The 19620-nt window shown below is 38.5% G+C and overlaps 1 protein-coding gene across 7 annotated transcripts in view; it reads right to left on the minus strand.

Moving 5' to 3' along the window:
• TRAPPC9 (trafficking protein particle complex subunit 9) overlaps positions 1–19620 on the minus strand; it is a 508745-nt gene that overhangs the window by 407420 nt on the left and 81705 nt on the right. For all 7 annotated transcript variants that reach the window (XM_055798407.1, XM_027789609.2, XM_005239484.4 and 4 more), the window contains 2 exons: positions 17281–17444; positions 6849–7001 (listed from right to left, as the gene is read on the minus strand). In XM_055798407.1, the coding sequence (XP_055654382.1) occupies positions 6849–7001; positions 17281–17444 (317 nt within the window). The remainder of the gene's footprint in view (positions 1–6848; positions 7002–17280; positions 17445–19620) is intronic.

Below are 19620 nucleotides of genomic sequence, written 5' to 3' on the forward strand. Positions count from 1 at the left end.
CAACAGGTTTCCGCAAGGGCCACAGGCGGCCCAGGCAGAGGAGGAGGCAGCCGAGGGGGGAGCAGCAGCAGAGGCAGCCCCAGGCCGCAGCAGGAGGAGGGCAGGAGGTGCCGCAGGCCCGGAGCAGGGCTCCCCTGCAGCCCTGGCGAGCCCCCGCCGGGGCAGAGCCCCAGCCTGCAGCCCGGGGAGGGCCCCAGGCCGCAGCTGGGGGCTCTTTCCTGCAGGAGCTGCGGCCCTGGAGAGCCCCGGCGGGAGCAGGGGGTCCCTGAAGGGCTGCAGCCCGGGGCAGGGCCCGCGCTGGAGCAGGGAGACGGGGCAGGAGGCAGGAGCGGGGCTGAGGGGCTCACACGGGCCGGCACACGGCCCAGACCCGCCCCAGCCCCGGCCCGGGGGACAGGGGCCGGGAGCCGGGGGGCAGCTGGGAGCGGGGAAGGGGTGGGCAGGTGTTTTAATGTCTTACTTTTAGTTTCTCACCATCTAATTCTAATTTATTTGGCAGTAAATTACATTGACTTTCCCCAAGTCAGGCCTGTTTTTCCCACGACAGTAACTGGTAAGTGACCCCCCTGTCTTCACCTCAGCCCATGAGCTTTCTCCCCGTTTTCCTCCCCTGGCCTGCTGAGGAGAGGGGAGGGAGTCAGCCGGCTTGGGAGGGTGGGGCTGGGCGTTTGGCCTTTAGTCGAGGTTAACCACCTTATATTATACATATATATATATATAAGCATTATAGTAATTTCTTTCTTACATGAGTGCTTTACAAGCATGAAAAAATAAGAGCTATGTCAGAGGTTTTGTAAAGTACACGAGCATAAAACATGAACACTAAATACCCCCTCAATCCATTTGTTTTTTGTCAGTCCATTACCTGATAGACATTTCAAAACAAAAAGCCTCTTGGTAGGCAACCTCTCCTACGAACAGTTCAACATTTTTAAAGTACTTTCAGCATGTAGAAAAAAAAAGATTTTAAGAAACTCAGGACAGGAGAGTATGTTTGCTAATTCAGAATATGCCTTTTTATTTTTTTCCCCTAGAAAACTAGAACCATCTTGTATTCTTCTGAAAGTTGTCAGAATTCTAGAAACATGCTGTCTGCAGCAACAAAGAGGGGAATAACAGAAGAGTAGAGAGTTTCAGGCAATATAATCCACTTCACCCTTCACAGTATGGTGGGCATTAAGGTGCAGTTCCTTCTCTCTCTCAAAAACATGCTTAGGAGTATCCATCACACAGGAGACCACAGATCACAGCACTCCAGACAGAGCTACCAGGAACGCATTAACTCTCTGGCTCCCAGGAGCAGGGCAGAGGCAACAAATAGCAGACTAAGCACATCTCTGAGACTCCATTGAATCTGAAGAGGATGGTAATAGTAATTAACAGTATCAAATGCAGTATACATAACGATTCCTTCCTGAGGCTGGTGAACTAACTAAACTAGAATTCGAAGTTAGATTTAAAATAATGTGAATACAAGGAAAGGGAGCAAATGAAAGGTAAAGAAATTCATAATCAAAGACCAGAGATTATCTAAGCACGCTACCTTAGTGAGAAAATAAAGTGCTTCAGCAAGGAAAGAGAATAACAGGATGGCAGGTCAGTTAGCCCATGTGTGCCAACAATAAACGTACTGCTATTTGCCTCATGTCTGTCTTGGCTATTTACATTGTAAAGATTTGGGGCCTGAAATACCTGTTATTACATATTTGTGTAGTGGTTGGTACAACTGATACAGGCTAAGGTCCTACAGCACTTAGGTACTGTTAAAAAAAACCCTGTATCAGTCAAATTATGAGACAAGACTATTTATCTAGATTAAAAGGCAGCTGGAAAAGAAAAAGGCACCTTATCTTCTGTAAGCACTAAAACTGGAATTTAAGAACTCTGTAAGAAAAGTTCTTAAAAAATTAAGCATATTTTTAAAGGTACAGGGTGATGAATTTATGGAAGAAACAGAAGTGTTTGTAGTTAAAAAAAAACAAAACAAAACACCCACCCACAACTCATTTGCTCAGATTAACAGCGCAACCAAAATGAAAACTGACATCTTCAAACAGCAGAGAGAAAAAGCTTCTTAGAAATGAAGTCACTTCGAAAAAAATATTCTGAGTGATTAAATGTAATGAAGACAACCAAGCACAGTAACACTGAAATGATCACACTGAAATATCTCTGAGGACTTCCATCATCATCATCATCATCAGTAATACCATTACCCTAATAAGAGTCCTCTAGGGTACTTAGATTTTCAGATGACTTGTCAAGATTACATTTAAATACAAAACCACCTATCTTTCTAACAAAGAAATATATTGCCTATACACTATGTACGTGTAGGAACATTTTAAAGTAAATAAAATCTAGCCATTTAAGTAGAAAAGCAACAAAGTGAGTATGAAACATACAATGGTCTTGCATACCAATACTAAAAAATATTCAAGATCACTGCTTTTAGAAATATGCTGTTATTTCTCTGCAACCTCTTCTCCCTTAGCAGAGACTTAAGGCTTAGATTTACTTCTCTCTTAGCATGTAATTAATTAGTTCCTTTGATGAGTTTATGAATTTAAAAATTCTCACACCTGTCTTTAGGTTCCCTATACACAGGATGAATGAACACTACCATTTTAGGTAATGAAGTACTCATTGTAGATTAATTCATTAAGCTTTGTAAAGCATTATCCCCATGTAACACAAGCTTTTATTAAAGAGACTACTTCCCCAACAAGTTACCATATATAATGCAATCCAGAAAGAGCAGCTATTGTTCTTTTCCCATTTAGTGTCGGGGAAATACTGGATCTCAGAAATTAAAGTATGACTGGGAAGGAGCGTTCATTATGCTAATAGTGTGAGCATCCCATTGACCTCTTTATGTCACTTTAACAGGTGACACAGACCTTACTGCTTAACCTCCTTAAGTCTGGCTGTACAAAGTAGACAGACTAGGAGACACCAGGAGGAAACACTCTTAACAATCTTAGCATCAAATTAAATACACATACTGACTTTTCTGACCAGAGAACCTAGAACATACATAGAAAGAACCATGAACCGTCCAGCTAAGGGACAGGAGATCTAAAAGTTCATTAGCATTTGCAGCAAACAGATCTCCTAAAAGATCTAAATCTCTAAATCCCAGTCAACTGCCTTCAAGATGTAAGCCCAGTTTTTCTTCATCCTAATTAATGAAATGTCTCTGGAACACCTGCCCAGCTGCTCAAAGTGCTTGCCAAGTAATTCATTCCAAAGAAAATAAACCCAAGGCAATCCAGATTGTGACAAGAACCCTAAATGACATGCTTTAACGGGAGGCACATTCATCTGCAATGTTATCTGGCACGTAATTAGGCTGTATTTGCATAAATGCAATTCCCAGCATGGAAGCTTATACAACACAGGATGGCATGTTCCTGGCATCACAGCTAGGACCTTATGAAATCTAATGACTGGGCAATAAAATGTCAAATGAAATTCTGTATAAATAAATGGGGGAAAAAAATCCTAAACTTATGTGTGAAATAAGAGGCCCTCAGTGTGTCAGACTGTTCAGGAGCAAGATCCCGGAGCTGTGGTTCACAGATTCATGAATCTACCAACTTTATGTTCAGCAACAGTCAAGAAAGTAAGTGACAAACTGTGCATTACTGTATTATTATAAGGAAAGTAATATAAAACAAAACAAAGAGCATCATTAGGTCACTACACAAATATGTAGATCGCCCGTCAAATAGTGTATACAGCCTACTCAAACATACAGAACTGAAAGAGTTCAGAAGGGAGAAGGCTAATTGATGTAGAACTGTTTCCCTAACAGGGACAACTAAGCCAGTCAGAAATCTTCGGTCTGCGAAAGAGACCACTGTGACAATAACATGAGGAAATGTTCGTAAAATCATGACTGAAAGTAGGGTGTTTAGAAGATAAACTGTTACCTGTTCCTTGCAATACAAGAACCAGGTAATATAAGGAGGACACCAGTAAGTGCAAAGCTGCTAAAAGTAATGTAGCTGTGATTCTTCTTGCCACAGCATGGTGTACAGTGCTGACAGAGAGAATGAAGAATTTTATGAAAGAGAAACCCACCAAGAATGACTAACAATGCCTGAAACCCTATCAGGCTCTGGAAGTTCCTAAGCAAACAACAGTTGGAGCCCAAAAGCCTGAATGGAAGTAGCATGTAGGTTCGTGATTTTCCCTATATTCTCCTAGAGGCATCTGCTCTTAGCCACTATCACAGCTAGGATAGTGGACTAGACTGTCATTGATCTGATCCTGTACAGCCACTCGTGTTTTTGCTTCCTTTAATCTAGACCACCTAACATTTTTCTTTATGAGACAGTATACCATCAACACACAAGAATCAGATCAGCAATTCTGATTGATAACTTAGTTTACTTTCCAATTGGATAAGTGTATCATCAGAAACACCAGTAATTTACCCTTTCTGTACTATGTCCTGATTACAAACAGCATCGAAGGAAACAATTTTAGCATCAAATGAAAACAGATCAAAGTAACAGATGCCTTGCTAAGGGCATTACTTTTAAAATTATTTTGATCATCATTGTAAATCTGGTCTTCAAAAGAAAAAGGTACCATAGCTACCATAAGCTTAAAAGTCATGTCATAGTTGCCATTGATTTTTCTAGCTCTTTACTGTTCTTTACATCGGGATCTTACCTGCCTCTTCAGAAAGTACAGTATTTGTAAAGTTAAAAGCAATATAGCAAAATTAAAGTAGCAAGTAAAAATGTCGGTGTACTTAGCATCTCTAATAACACTTTCAAAGTACACACAGTACAGAGCACCCAAAGATACCAAAGTTCTAAAGAACCAATAACAGATTCTACTCCTTTATCATCTCAATGAGAAAAGTTTGAATTGCTTCCAGGCTTCAGTTACACAACCTTTCAAAGAAGCTGTAGACAGAAATAACAAGGTAAAAATGTGCAAAGACTTTGTTTGTATGTGGTCCCATAAAAGTTAGATACTGCTGAAGAAACAGAGGCCCAAATCCAAATCTCACAGCTGTTTGATGCCAATACTGAGAAGTATGTATGTTATCTTCTCCTTCCATAGAATATTTTATCTGTATGTTATTTCATCTGAAAAACTGCTGGGCAAGTGCACCTTCAAAATGTCTTTAAAGCTTTTTGGAGACATGGCAAATGAAGAAATTTTTTTTATATAGAGAGAGATATATATATATACATATATATATTGAGAAGTTACAAAAATGAGATCAACAGAACTGACACTAAAGATAGTAATGTCTAGGTTTTAAAATACTGACTTTGGTAATTATTTTTCAACTTACATTGATAGAGTTCTTTCTCATTTCCATGACTCTGATTTCTTTCCTATTAATATGAAACTGTCAACATACAAAAGCTAAGTTTCCAATAATAAAGTTCAATTTAAATTTTGAATCAACTTTCCTATACCCTTTCCATACAATGTAATAGATAAGTTGAATTATGGTCTAAGAAAAATTCTTAAAAGCAAGCAGTAAGCCATTAGAAGTTCCATGGAAAAGAGAGGGGTCATCTATCCATAGGGTACACAAGGACCAGGAGTTCAGGAATCTGTAAGTAATTCAGTATCATCTGCTCCTGAAACAGTAAAATCATCCTACAGTTAGCATCGGATCTGCACCCCTGCCCCCCAGTTCTGTGAATTTGTAGCATAAACTTGTACTATGCAGAATTACATCTCCTATCAAGGGCATTTCTCAAAGCCTCAATTCCTTGGCAGCTGTGTTTTCACAATAATATCAGGGTACAGTCTTCCTCCACTATCAGCTTTTTCAAAAAGTTCTAAAGTAAACCTCAGAGTAGCAATGCTATGGGGTTTGTACAGTTAAATCCTACAATGTTTTTATAATTTATGTATTTTACACCGGTGATTTTTGTCTAAATGCATTTGCAAGATAACTCACAGAAATCAGTCCTATTCAACTTGAATAACGTATGCATGTGACCTTATTTTTTTAATTTTTTTTTTTTTTTTTTTTTAAAGATTAACTATACTGACAACTCATACCTGCAACTGGATCCTGGGAAACAGTCCAAAAAATAATGGTACTTTTTTTATTGTTGTTGTTAAATACAGGAATAGCTTGTTTTGTCAAGTTAATTCAATCAGTGCAAATACATCAGGCAATTGAAAAAACACAGAGTACAGCATTCACTCCAGTGAGACTGTATGTTTATTATAAAAAGGAAATCCTTATCACAAGTATGTGGTACTTGTAATTCCAGATAATTCTAATACAAGCAAGCATTCTGAGTTTTTTAATTCAAAAGAAGCAATGAGTTTAAGCACATGAAACCTTCTCTACCGTACAAATAGTAGGGGGATTATGTCCTACATTTCAGTAGGTCGCTTCTGGCAAAACTGCTGTCTGCCATGATTAAGAATTTCAGATACTTTGATAACTAAATAATCAACCTTGTTATTTCTTTTTAAAGCCCACTCATTCTCATTGAAGCCCACTCTCTTTGAAGCCCACAACTCAATGGTGGTGCAAACTATTCTTCTTTACCTTCATAAAATAAGGATACAAAGAGACACATCAAAAACACTCTCTATCAAGAAGGATTTGAAAAGATAGCAGGGCAATCACCATGGGAAAGTATGGTCAGATGATCATGCTCAGAGTTGTGACAAAAATTCAGTCTTCAATCCATACAGCTCACTGAAGAGTTGCCTTTGCATTACAAGACAAATATGAAAATACACATCTACATCACACACTATATTTTAGAACAAATGGCAAAACAATGGGTAAGTGTTTCTTAGAAGTACTTACAAACTTCCTAAGCAAGGAGAAATTAAGAACTCACCATCACTGAGATCTTGCAGAAGGTTTTCTTGGCATGAAAAGTCCAGCTTCACTTTAATGTTTACAGTAAACGTTGCAATCTTCCCAGGTTTCAGTGGGAACTGGGAAAGGGTATCTTCTAGCTTCCAACTCAAGAAGTCTCCATACAGCTTCTCTGCATTAAAATAAGCAAATATTTCATGAGCATAACCTCTGTGTTAAGGAAGTTTATAACTGTTGTAGAGAATATTAACTGATTCGTCATTTTCTGTTTAAATTCTAAACTATTCATAATTAAGGCAGTACAAACGAATTTAACCTTAGAAAGATATCAGAGAGGTTACTGATATACACCTAGAAGCATCACAAAGCTCAAAATATGAAATTAAGTGAAGACAAGGAAAAAAAATGTTACACAATAGGCAGCATAACATACATAGACTTTGAATACCGCCTGAACGGGACCTAGAAGTTCATAGAGTTTTTGAATCATACAGACTTCAGCTCAGGAAATGCCAAAAAACATTTAATCCAAATATTACACCAGAATAAATCAGTTAAAATTCTGAAGCACCTGTAACAACATTATTTATTTAGCTGTTGAGCAACAGAGAAGACTAGGAATACTATTGTCTTTCTTTTTTTTTTTTTAATAAAATAAAGTCCTTTTTGAAAACTGAGAAGCATAAAGTATACAAACCCCAAACATTAATGATGTTGCCAGACAGGATTACTTTGTGTTAAAAGATATTTGTTTGATACATTATTTATCACTGGTCCATATGAGACAGGGCACCTGTAATTATTAGCTCTTCTCTCCTAAGCTTAACATGCCAGAAAATAATATGAGGAAAAAAAAACCCAGGAAAAATATGAGGAAAAAATATGAGGAAAAAAAATTTACTGTTCATCAATACATTGAGATACTTTATCCAGTTACTCAGTCTCCTTAGTACTCCGGTAACATCAAAAGATACATCTTGGAATAAAGAGCAGCAGAGGGTTAAGTCCGCTTCAGCAGCGTGAGTTAGTTATGTGTTATTTCAAGTTCTGTAGTATGCCAAAAGCTAGAGTGATGGACATTTAAGTACCTTCAGCAAAAACAATCCAAAAAGTGCTATTCCATGAACTTTATGCAAGAGGAAAAAATTTTTTTAGAATGACAGAAAAGGTTGTTTCATGCTAGAATGGTACAATAATACAGTGACTTCTTCCTGAATTAATCTTTCTTTAGATACTAAATAGGCTCAAAAAAATATTTGTTCATCTTTTATTTCTTTCACGCACTTCATGGATAATCCTGGGGAGCAGGGGGAGGAAATCCATTGTACAGGGTCTGGCTGAGGTGGAGTTCATGAAATTTCTTCAAGCAGCCTGTATGCTGCTGTTTTGCATTTGTGACTAGAACAGTGCTGGTTAATGCACCAGCTTTTTGGCCGTCGTGCCCAGTACCTGCACAGCAGCAAGGCTTTCTCTTTTCCCACTCCGCCTTGCCAGCGAGTGGGCCAGCAGTGGGCAAGAAGCAGGAAAGCAACACAACCAGGCCAGCTGAGCCAGATCAACCAAAAGGATATTCCATACCTTAAAATCTAATGTTGTTCTGATTTTTAATTCCTCTATCCTTTGCTTATTAAACAATCTTTATCTCTACCTGAGTTTTCTTACTTTTGCCTTTCTGATTCTCTTACCCACCCCACTGGGGCAAGAGGATGGGGAGAGTGAGCAAGCAACTGGATGGGGGCTTCGGTTCTGGCTGGGGTTAACCCACTACGTCCATAAATTCATTAATATTTGCTAGACTACACAATGCTAAACACTGCAGAAAAGACTATTAATACATAAGTAAATATAACTGTTTGACTGGAAGAATCCTAAAAATATATTAATTTACTGTAGCAATGCATACTATCTCCAAAGTACGCTGAATAAGTCTTCTAAAGGCTCATTTAAATACCTTTGTGTTTTAAAGACCCCGTGCTTTGTTTAACACAGGGACCACTGAAAGTCACACAGTTCACCTCTACTTCATACCAGGCTACTGTATTTCAGAGCCTTTCCAAAACCATCATCTAAGATCCACGTGTGAGAAAACAGGGTGGGAAGACTGCCTCAACAACTGCCATCTAGAATAAGGATCTTTCAAGAAAAGTAGTACTTAGAATTCCGGTCCAAACTTGATTTGCATAGAAACAACTGCATCTAGGGAAGGTAAAAAAAAAAGTGAGTATTTTTCCATCAACTTCTAGCTAAACAGTAACTGCTTTGCCTGAGATATATTTTTTTCTCACAGACCATCAAGTGTTGTCTCTTTCCACATCAAATCAATATTATAGACTTCTTTATATGAGCAAAGATGAGGTGAAAATAAAAAAAATCCTAACAATTGTTTCCTTAAAGTCACCTCCACCTCATCTAATTGTTTAGCTGTAACTGTATCACTGTTCTGATTTTCTTCTATTTTCAAGAAAAAAAAGGTAGCTTAAGTACAGCAATCTCTATCCCCTTTTCCTGGTAAGGAAGACCATAACATGCTAAAGCGATGTTTTTCTTTAGTGTAAGCAAAGAATGACGACATATCCCAAGCACTTGAGTGATCTTCAGTTTAACGAACAAATTGTTTCCAAAATGTATTTTCATTAAATAAATATAATTTGAAGATGAGTGAAAAGACTTCCCAAGTGAGAACAGCCTTTGCAGATACTCTCTAATTTAACACCTGTAATTACAAGACAAGGTCTAAACGTTTGAGCTAAAAGTTAAGCTGTAGAGAACAACCTAGTTTATATTTATCTGACGGTGGCTTATAGTTTAATAATGTTTTCTTCACCTTGTTCAGTAATCATTATTACAGTGAATTATACTATGGCAAGGGGCTTCAAAGCTTTCAGTCCAGTGGGAAAGAGTTTTATCTGGCGCATGCCTGTGTTCAGTTGCAGTTTCAGTTTATACTTCAGAAAGTCCAAAAATTTGTGTTTTGCAAACAACCGAAGTTATAAGTGATTATTAGTCAAGAGTTCAAATGAGTAACTTGTTTTATCAATTTACTGGATACTAAATTACTACAGTCATAACAAATATACAGTAGTTTACCCACAATGTAACTTTGGGTTACCTTAACCCAACCTGATTTTAGGGTCTGCCAAAAAATCAATCCCCACTGGCATTTTGCACAGAGAAACCTGATAGAAAAGCAAGTCTTTTGAGATCACAAGAACATCAGTTCCTCAATTCTTTTCAGTCTTAGGCTCCCAGGTAAATCTGTCTTTTTGCCATGGTTTATTTTAATGTAAGCGCATCTATAAAATTCTTTACTGAAATAATTTCGCTCTTTGATTGGGTATTTAACTTTACATGGCTATTAAAACGATTATGAGAAGCCATAATCTGTTTGTGCCTTCCCACCATCACAAATTCAAGCTATTGTATAGAGCAACATGTATTAGGACTGCTACCACTTTTCCAAAATTATTTTCTCAAGATAAGTGAAGAAACAAAACCATAAAATGACGAATTTAAGAATTACTTAATAGGAACAAATTCAAATTAAACTAGCAATGTGTATTTAGTATTTGGTATATTTGAACATTAATATCTCAATTGCATAGATTGCAAACATGTAGATTTATGGGCTACCAAGATTTTAATTTCTTTTTTTCTCTTCTTAAGAACAATAGTGTAGACAAAGACATTTCTTTCAGTAACATTTTTTAAGACTATCAGCATTAAATTGTTCTGCAAATTACATCCACCACTTGACCAGATTTATTTCCAAAGTTTATCTTAACTAGATTTCAAAATCATATAGGGAAGTAGTACTGTCAAAGGCAAGAAACTAAAAAGGACCTCATGAAATCAACTGAGTAGGCAAAAAAAAGGACTTCAATATAAATAAAGGTAAAATAATACAACTGGGGCAGGGGGAGGGATGAGCTATGCGCGGTACATTGAACCTAGAACTGGCAATTAGAACTCCACAAAGAAATCCTAGAATCACCATTGATTGGTGGAATCCCTACAGAATCAGAGTATTGAGCAGTAACAGGAAAAAAAACCCAAACCAAACCAACAAAAACCCCCACAAACCATACCAAAACAAAAAAACAGGACGTCATTACAAAGAATGCTGAGAGCAAGACAAAGGGGGAGAATTTTGCCACTGTACAAAATCCTGGTGGGCTCACATCCTAAACGCTGTTTGCAGATTTCATCTCTGTACTGCAAGGAGAACATACTAGAGCCAGAGACAGTCCAAAGAAGGGTAACTAAAATGATGAAGGGGCAAAGCAGCTGCCATGTGAGCACAGACCCTTCAATTTGAAAGGACGAGCAGGGGAAGATGACTGCAGAAATTTACAAAAATTAGAAAAATATCACATAAAGTGAATGCAGAACTGCTGCTCACTAAATTCCCTGGTATGAGAACTAGAAACACTTGATAAAACTAGTAGGAGATCAGATTAAAAGAGAAACAGCACTTCTCTACCCATGCAGTAGTGAACTATAATCTGTGGCTACAGGAGACTGAAAAGGCAAGCAGCACCAGCAGCTTCAAAACAGAAAAGGCAAAATTCATGGGCAAGTCCACAAAGGGCTACTTCAAAAGCAATAGTTATGTACAGAAACTACAGATGCTGAGCAAGCACAAACACCGCAATAGTTGCTCTCCCCAAGCAACAATTCCTGATGTCCTGTGCCTACAGAGCTAGGTGGATAATCAGCCCTAGTAGGACACTGCTTGAATTCTCATGTCTTTGTCTGTCCATGGGAGAATGGGACAGGATGGAACTGAATTAACTACAGCATTAAGATCTGCAAATATCCTCAAAACTGCAAAACTCAAAGCATCAAAGAAATTGTATATATGTGGAACAGCGTTCTAAGATCACAAACACAGATTAAAAAAAAGAAAAACCACACAGCAAACCCCCCCATCTCGGGGTTTATCCCCAGCCAGTAATTAAATGCCACACAGCCACGCACTCACTCCCCCCTCACCCAGTGAGGAGAATCACAAAGGAATGTAAAACTCAAGGTTTAAGATAAGAACAGTTTAACAATTGAGATAAAATAAAACCAAAAGAACAATAACAACAACAATAGCAGTCATAAAGAAAAGAAGGGAGAAGGGCAGAGGAATGCAATCCAAAGGGAAGGGAGAAAAGAAACAAGCATGCACAATACTACGGCTCACCACCCACAGACCAGTGCCCAGCCAGTCCCTGAGCAATGACCCCCAGCCCTGGCCAATGCCCCCACCCCCAGTTTATATACAGAGTGTGAAGTCCCATGCTATGGAACACCCCTTTTGCTAGTTTGGGTCAGCTGTCCTGGCTGAGTCCCCTCCCAACTCCCTGTACTCCTCCAGCCCTCCCACCAGCAAGGCCTAAGAAACCAGAAAGTCCCCAAGCAGCCTGTTCCCACCCCAAATCCAACACAGCGCACCACTAGCCACCAAGAAAAAAATTAACTCTATCCCAGCAGAAACCGGGACAGCACAGAAGGATAAAAAGATGATACAGATGATGCCTGGAGGTTGAGCAAGATGGCTCGCAACACTACAATTGAACTGGAACACTTGGAAAACTGGAGGAAAGTTTAAAGGTAAGGACAAAAAGAAACAAAATAGAAAGAAAAATGTAACAGACTACAGCTGAAAGGTAAAGTCTGGGTGGAACACAACCCAACCAATTGCTGCTTCTCAAACTGAGCTGCTGATACAAAATACAAACACACCAGCAGTTTCCAACTAGCACAGAAGGGTAAGACCAGGGTACCCCACATCTCTGAGTTCAACATGCACAAAGGTACACTAAATGCAAGTATGATCAGACACCTGGTGACAGAAATCTGATGTGCTTCGAGGTATCAAAGTTCCTCAGACTTCTATGGTAATCTGCATGTCTGATTCTTGATGCCTCCCCTGCTGAAGTATACATTCCTAGCAGAACACACAGGGCCTCCAAAAAACTATTGGTTCCAAACACACAGGCATTGGCAGTCATACATCTTAACTTCTCCAACTGCAAGAAATTCTAGTAAAAATTAAAGTTACATATTTAGCACTGCAAAGTATCCAGCACCTTTTTGTAAATGAGGAACTGTGGGGTGTGCACAACAGAAATACAGGATTCAAAGTACTAATACTTCATCAGCTTTTAGGCAGTGTACCTATTATTAATTTTGAGATTGGGGAAAACCAGCCTCTTTCAAATTGAGGAGACAATCCAGAACATTCTTAACTCAGACCTGGTAGACAGAAATGAACTTGCAGGACTTGTTACATTCTTTACAAAGCAAATGTATCTAGCAGAGTTTCCTCTGGGCAATTAGCAAGTATACCTAAAAGGACAAAAGAAAATGCTCTACGATCATGAATGATTTGGTATTTATCCTATGAGCTGAAAAAAAGTGTTAGTAAGAATCATACAAAATCATGATCTCTGTCAGCCAGTGTGGGCAGAGGGGAAGAGACTTGAGCTGAGAAACCTGGACAGTAAAACCACAGCAGCTAAACTGGGGCTGGATTACCAGCACTCTGTGTCCTACCTTCACAAGGACATTTGGGCTAACTGGAGGAAAGCCTACCTGCATTCACAACTCTCTATGCAACATAACCCAGCTCCAATTTGAAACATTTTACAGTTTTGTTTGGCAAAAGAGGTACATGGATCTATTCCAGGATATTCACCGTTCTTAAAATGGGTTACCTGGACCTCAAAGTAGATTCATTTGTGGTCTGGCACAGCTGAACAACTGAAACCATACGCAGATGTATTCAAAGATCGTAGAAAGAATACAGCTAGACAGGTGAATTTATTTCTCTCTGTTTAAATTCCAGAGGTATTCTTTAAGAAAGACCAGCGAGGTTTTGTTTCACCATCCAGGTTCATTCAGTGTATGCAGCTGATGCTCACTACTATAGCCTAACCATCTGCGAGGCTGGTAAAAATGCCTGGCACACTCCTCTCAGTGCCTCAACTTTGAAAACAGTGGTGTTACATTTGCCCCTGAGTGGATCAAATAGTTGGGTTATCATAGCATTATAGAATTGTTTAGGTTGGAAAAGACCTTCAAGATCATCAACACCAACTGTTAATCAGCACTGCCAAGGTTACCACTAAACCATGTCCCTAAGCACAACATCTACAAGTCTTTTAAGTACCTCCAGCAACGGTCACTCAACCGCTTCCCTGGGCAACCTGTTCCAACGCTCAACAACCCTTTTGTTGAAGAAATTGTTCATACTATCCAATCTAAACCTCCCTGATGCAACTTGAGGCTATTTCCTCTTATCCTGTCACTAGAGTGTACCCCCTAACTAAGATATAACAAGCTTCTGACAAGAACTGACTAGAAAAAAAGGACGGAAAGGCAACCCCCTTTGCAAATGTTATCATTCTAAAAAAAGTATCAGACCATCTGACCTGGTGAGGGATAGTACAAGGTGACACAGAGCTGACCTTGACAGTATATGTGTGATGTCCAACCTACAGATACCACCGCCTGGTAGACAGCGGTGCAATGCGACATTAAAAGACATGACAGACACGTTTATTGTGGCAGCATGACAAGTCCCTTTTACTGATTTGCCTAAGGATCTGTTCCATAATGCATGGCTGCTAAAGGACTCAAAAACTCTGTGATGTCCTTTACGAACTGCACAGGGTGAGCTGCAATTTCTGCTCATTTATCTGAAGGCCAGAGTGAAAAAGCTAAAGAGCTGCACCTGAAAGAAACAGAAAAGAGGAAGCAAGGGAAGGCAAGTTTGCAAGCCTGATCTCCAGAGGCTCTCATCAACCAGATACCACTGAAAACACTGCCAGAGAAGTGGGCTTCCTCAAGAAAAGTGACTGGCTATAGCTAACACAACAAAGGAGGGAGGTCAGGTCACTGCACTGCAACAGGTAATCCCACCCAGTCATTTCAGTTTAAAAAATGAGAATGTTTGCCATTTACCGCATTCACCTTTGTGCTAAAAGTTGTGGCCCCAGAAAGAGAAGGTAAGGAAATGGAAGTCAGACAGGCAGGCATGCAGGAGCTGCAAAAGATTTACGAGCAACTGCCAAAACTACAAGAACCAAAGCAAATCAGGTGAAACAAAAGAATGATTGAAAGCTCTTCATATTTGGCTGAAATGGACAACTTCTCCTGGGCTCTCAAGAGTTGACAGGCAAGCTGTGGTCATGGCAGATGAAGATGCCCAACAGCTTTGAAGGAGACCTTGAGAAGTTTAAATCACAGGCCCCTTTCATCTGAGGAGTAGTAAAGAATATCCAAAAGATAACTTCTTAACGTACTACAGATAGTTCATAAGCATCTGCATATGCTCTCAACTTGCTATATAACATCAAGTTAAGAGTTTGTGTTGGTATTACAGATGTTTTGATGCCATATCCACATTATTTCCATGCATGTAGTATTTACTGATCAAAATGAGCTACTGACATCATAAATCTTTAGTTCCCTGTTGACCACCAGAATCCCACGTCAAATGTCACACTGTACCATGAGTCCATCCTTATGCATTTGTGTAACTTTATGGTAATAATTAAAATGGAATAGAGTCCATTAAAAAAGGCAAAGGTCCATCCTTTGCAAGACCTACACACAATCACATCTGAAATAACATAATTACATGCTTAATGTGGACAATCAGTTCTTTTGCCATGGACTGTGTTTTTCAGTGTTTTACATCACATACACTTTTTACGTGGTGTAACAAGTCATACTTATTGTCCTCCAATAACATGGTTCATCTTGAGCATAGATTTCCAAATACAGGGGCATTTCACCTCTGTGATACAATGCAAGAAACTGAAGATTATGTTATCCAGGGTCCTGTCAAGCTGAATCCAAAGTTTTGCTTTAATATTTAAGATAATTTCCAGCAGTCCCTGCCCACGTAGATTTCTCCAATTCTATGATTCTGATGGCATGGTTCTCACACTCTCAGAACAAATATCATTTGATGGTTCTCAAAACTCACTCTCATTTCTGGTTTTCCAAAATGGCAATTTAAGTCTTGCATTTTTTGAGTATGCATATCTGTAATTTACTCAAAAGAAATTTTCTCTTTTCTGATAAAGACAATTATTATCATGCTTAATAACATGTAAGATCTAAATACAAGAGAGGCTTCATTGTAAACATTTTCTATACAGAAAGAAAATGAAGGATGAAGTAAAATTAAAGTTTTACTGAACTCATAGCTGAGTGTATCAACTCTTCTTTTTCCCCATTGTTTTTAACAAAAGTTTTAACTGAGAGATAATGGCTTTCAAGCTGACAAGACTATCTTTCAAAATTCTGAATCAATTAACTGCATAATGTTATGTACTCTAGAGTCTGATTAGCATCTGATTCAAAGTCCCATATATTCCACCCTTTAATACATGCCATACATTAACTCCACCATTTAATGTGTATGTTGTATTTGGTCTCTCCATTCCATACGTGCAGGACCTAGCACAGTAGAAGCACGCTGGAATTACTGAAATAAGAACAGTAAGTCATCATATGTTTCTGCTTCTAAAATTATTTTGGTAACAAGTCTCAGACAGAAAATCTATTCTTAGATGATTGGCAACTCCTCTTAGGTTGTAGAGAAGAGGATACTCAAAACAAAAAAATCACAAGCATAAATACTGAAATGTACAAAAATCACGAGGTATCACACTGTTTTATATTCTGGCACTGACAGAATAAAATAAGGTATTTCTATCATAAGTAAGGATTATCTTCCTTGTCATCTGCAGTTCTGTTAATATTCTGTTAATATCATTTTTGTAACGATGCCTCAGAGGACAAAACAAAAACTGTAAAACACATCACAAAACAAAAGCAATCTTCACCTATCAGACTACTTTATTACTAACATGTACAGAGTATTTTAGGAGAACTAAGTGGAAGAAAGAGATGTACTGTATCTCCTCCATACCTTCAATTATTCTTTTAACTCCCCATAGCTTATTTATTGCCTTGATTTTTAAAGTCTGTTATCCCGTTTTTTTCTGATTGCTCACTGAGTGACATAGAAGTAGGCTTATTTACTTCCACCCCCTCAAGTAGGACAACATCACCGCTAATGGTAATTTAACTAATCAGTATATTTAGACATAAGGAGAAAATAATTTAGACTCAAGATTCTTGCTTTTTACTAGTCATTGCCTCAGGATTTTTTTTCCCCAAGTAACATTAAAATGAAATCTAGATTTCCAAAAAGCAGGTGACCCTTTGACACACAGATGGTTCTACAATTTCTTTCATTTTCTTTCTACATTTTCTTACATCCTCTTTCATTTCTATATTCCTACAATAAAATCCAACTGAATGATTCCAGTTCCGTAACAGGGATTATGGTATTTAAACTGACCTAAAAGTAGTATAACAGTAGTCCCCTTTTATAGGAGAAAAAGTGATCAATATAATTCCTAAACATAAATCAGCATACACACCCTTAGTGTTGACTGTTTTTGCTGTGACCTCTAGTTTCTCCAGTGGTTCTGTTCCAATATTTTCTAACTTAATGATAAGCTGTTGGGTCTCTCCATTGTACAGCTGGACAGACACATTCGTAGAAATTTCATCCCCTGTAGAAGGCTGAAGCGTATGAGCAGACCTACAAAATGTGACACAAAGTATTATGATAAAAATATTAAATTCTGTCCAAGTTACCATACTCTAACTATTCTTTGAAGACTCAGAAACTACTGCTCTGCAATCTTGACGATACTAGATACCATTTCCCATTCTTAATTTCACCAGAGTAATTTTTATAACCATTGAGGACAAACATTAATAATTTATGCACATGACAAGTCAGATTTCAAACGATATAAAATATGTATTCCTAAATTTGAAAGCTTGTTTAAAATTGCTGCAAAAACTGTAAGAAAGGGAAAAGAGAAAAAGTGCAAGACCAGGTCGTTAGAATGAGCAAACTTGACAACAGTGCTATCTGAGCTACCAGTGTTTGTACACTGGGGTTGAGTAACAACAAGTATCAAAAGCTGAACACAAAAATAAAAACTAAAAATGAGGAGAATAAGAAGTTGAGCACTACATAAGAAATGAGGGTGACAGTCCTCCGCAAGATCCTGAAGTCCGTAAGGTGCTCCGACCAGCACATAAAGATTACAAAAGTGAAAATGAAGTCAACCAGTGGAAGAAACCTCAGAAAAGGTTAAAACTTTGTACAAGCGAGGATACATTATCTTATGTTATTAGGCATTCCCAAACTCCACCAACATAAGATAAATGCAGAATGAAGACAAACACCTTTAATGACAGGTAAGTAGCACCGTTTTACACAATTGATCCAGAAACTGGTTTCTTAAGGGATCATACACAGTATCTGAAATATGAGGTAAGATATACTTAGCAGAGCAATATATATTGTAAAAATAACTTCGAGATGAAACAAAAATTATTCTTTGAGAAAATGCATGGGTATCTAAAGCTTCAGAAACATGAGAAATTATTTAAATAAGTATCAAGCATTTCATTTTAAAGTAACAAATGTGTCAAAGCAGCCAATTACTGAAATGGCAGATATGCACAGTGCTATGGCAACACATTATGGATAAAGGAGAACTGAACAGTAACCTTGACCTTTGCTAGGAAGTAGTAATACAGGAGTTGAGAGAATGCAGTTTTAGTGGACAGCAGAGGGCATAAACCTCATAGGAGTGGATCCTGGAATAAAATCACTCTGTGGAAGGTGAAATTGCAAATATAAATGAACTCTTTAGAACATGAACAAGGGAAGGAGGATTGCAGAACAAGACAGATGGGCAGAGGTTCAATTTCTGACTGTATTTTTCATGCTAATGCAGAGTGGTCAGAAGGCATCAAGGATACAAGGGCAAAAGCTATGAGATTAATGACCAATAAATCTGTTGATAAACCCAGGTTCAGTAACTTCTTTTGGCAGGTATTTCTGTTATCCTTCCTTTTGATCCTACCCTTCTTTAGCACAAGATAAGCAGCCTCCACAAACAAAAGCAGATTTTAGTCTTTCAGAATGCATCTATGACAACAAGTACTTACACACACGTTTTTTGATATTTAAAATTTACTGTCATGTACAGTTATCATTGCAGCACTCTGAAGCTTGGGCATTTGGAGCGACAGCAAAGAAAGAATTTCTTTTCTCCCCTTACATTTATCAAGATACAAAAGTATCAAGGTATTGCATACTAAAAAACCAAATAAATGGCATTTTCAATTACTGTATAAATGTACATCTGAAACATGAGCCCAAGCTAATTCAGGTTACACGTCCTTTTCTGAAATACAGCTTCTTAAATTAAAAACCATCTCAATTCTTGTTTAAGAACTGCATAGCCACCAGCCTTGTTTTGAACTGGAAAGGCCTTAGGACTAAGGCTTGCCATGGGGATATTGGTGGATGAAAAATTAGATATGACCCAGCAACGTGCGCTTGCAGCCCAGAAAGCCCATTGTACCCTGGGCTGCTGCATCAAAAGCAGCATGGCCAGCAGGTCGAGGGAGGGGATTCTCCCCTTCTACTCCGCTCTGGTGTGACCCCACTAGGAGTACTGCCTTCAGCTCTGGTGTCCCAGCATAAGAAGGACATGGACCTACTGGAGCAGGTCCAGAGGAGGGCCACAAAAATGACCAGAGGGCTGGAACAGCTCTGCTGTGAAGAAGGGTGGAAAAAGCTGAGGTTGTTCAGGCAGGAGAAGAGAAGGCTCCAGGGGGACCTTATTGTGGTCTTTTGGTTCTTACAAGGGGGCTTATAAGAAAGATGGAGAAAGATTTTTGACCAAGGC

Source organism: Falco peregrinus, chromosome 3, assembly GCF_023634155.1.
Source record: "Falco peregrinus isolate bFalPer1 chromosome 3, bFalPer1.pri, whole genome shotgun sequence".
Lineage (NCBI taxonomy): Eukaryota > Metazoa > Chordata > Aves > Falconiformes > Falconidae > Falco > Falco peregrinus.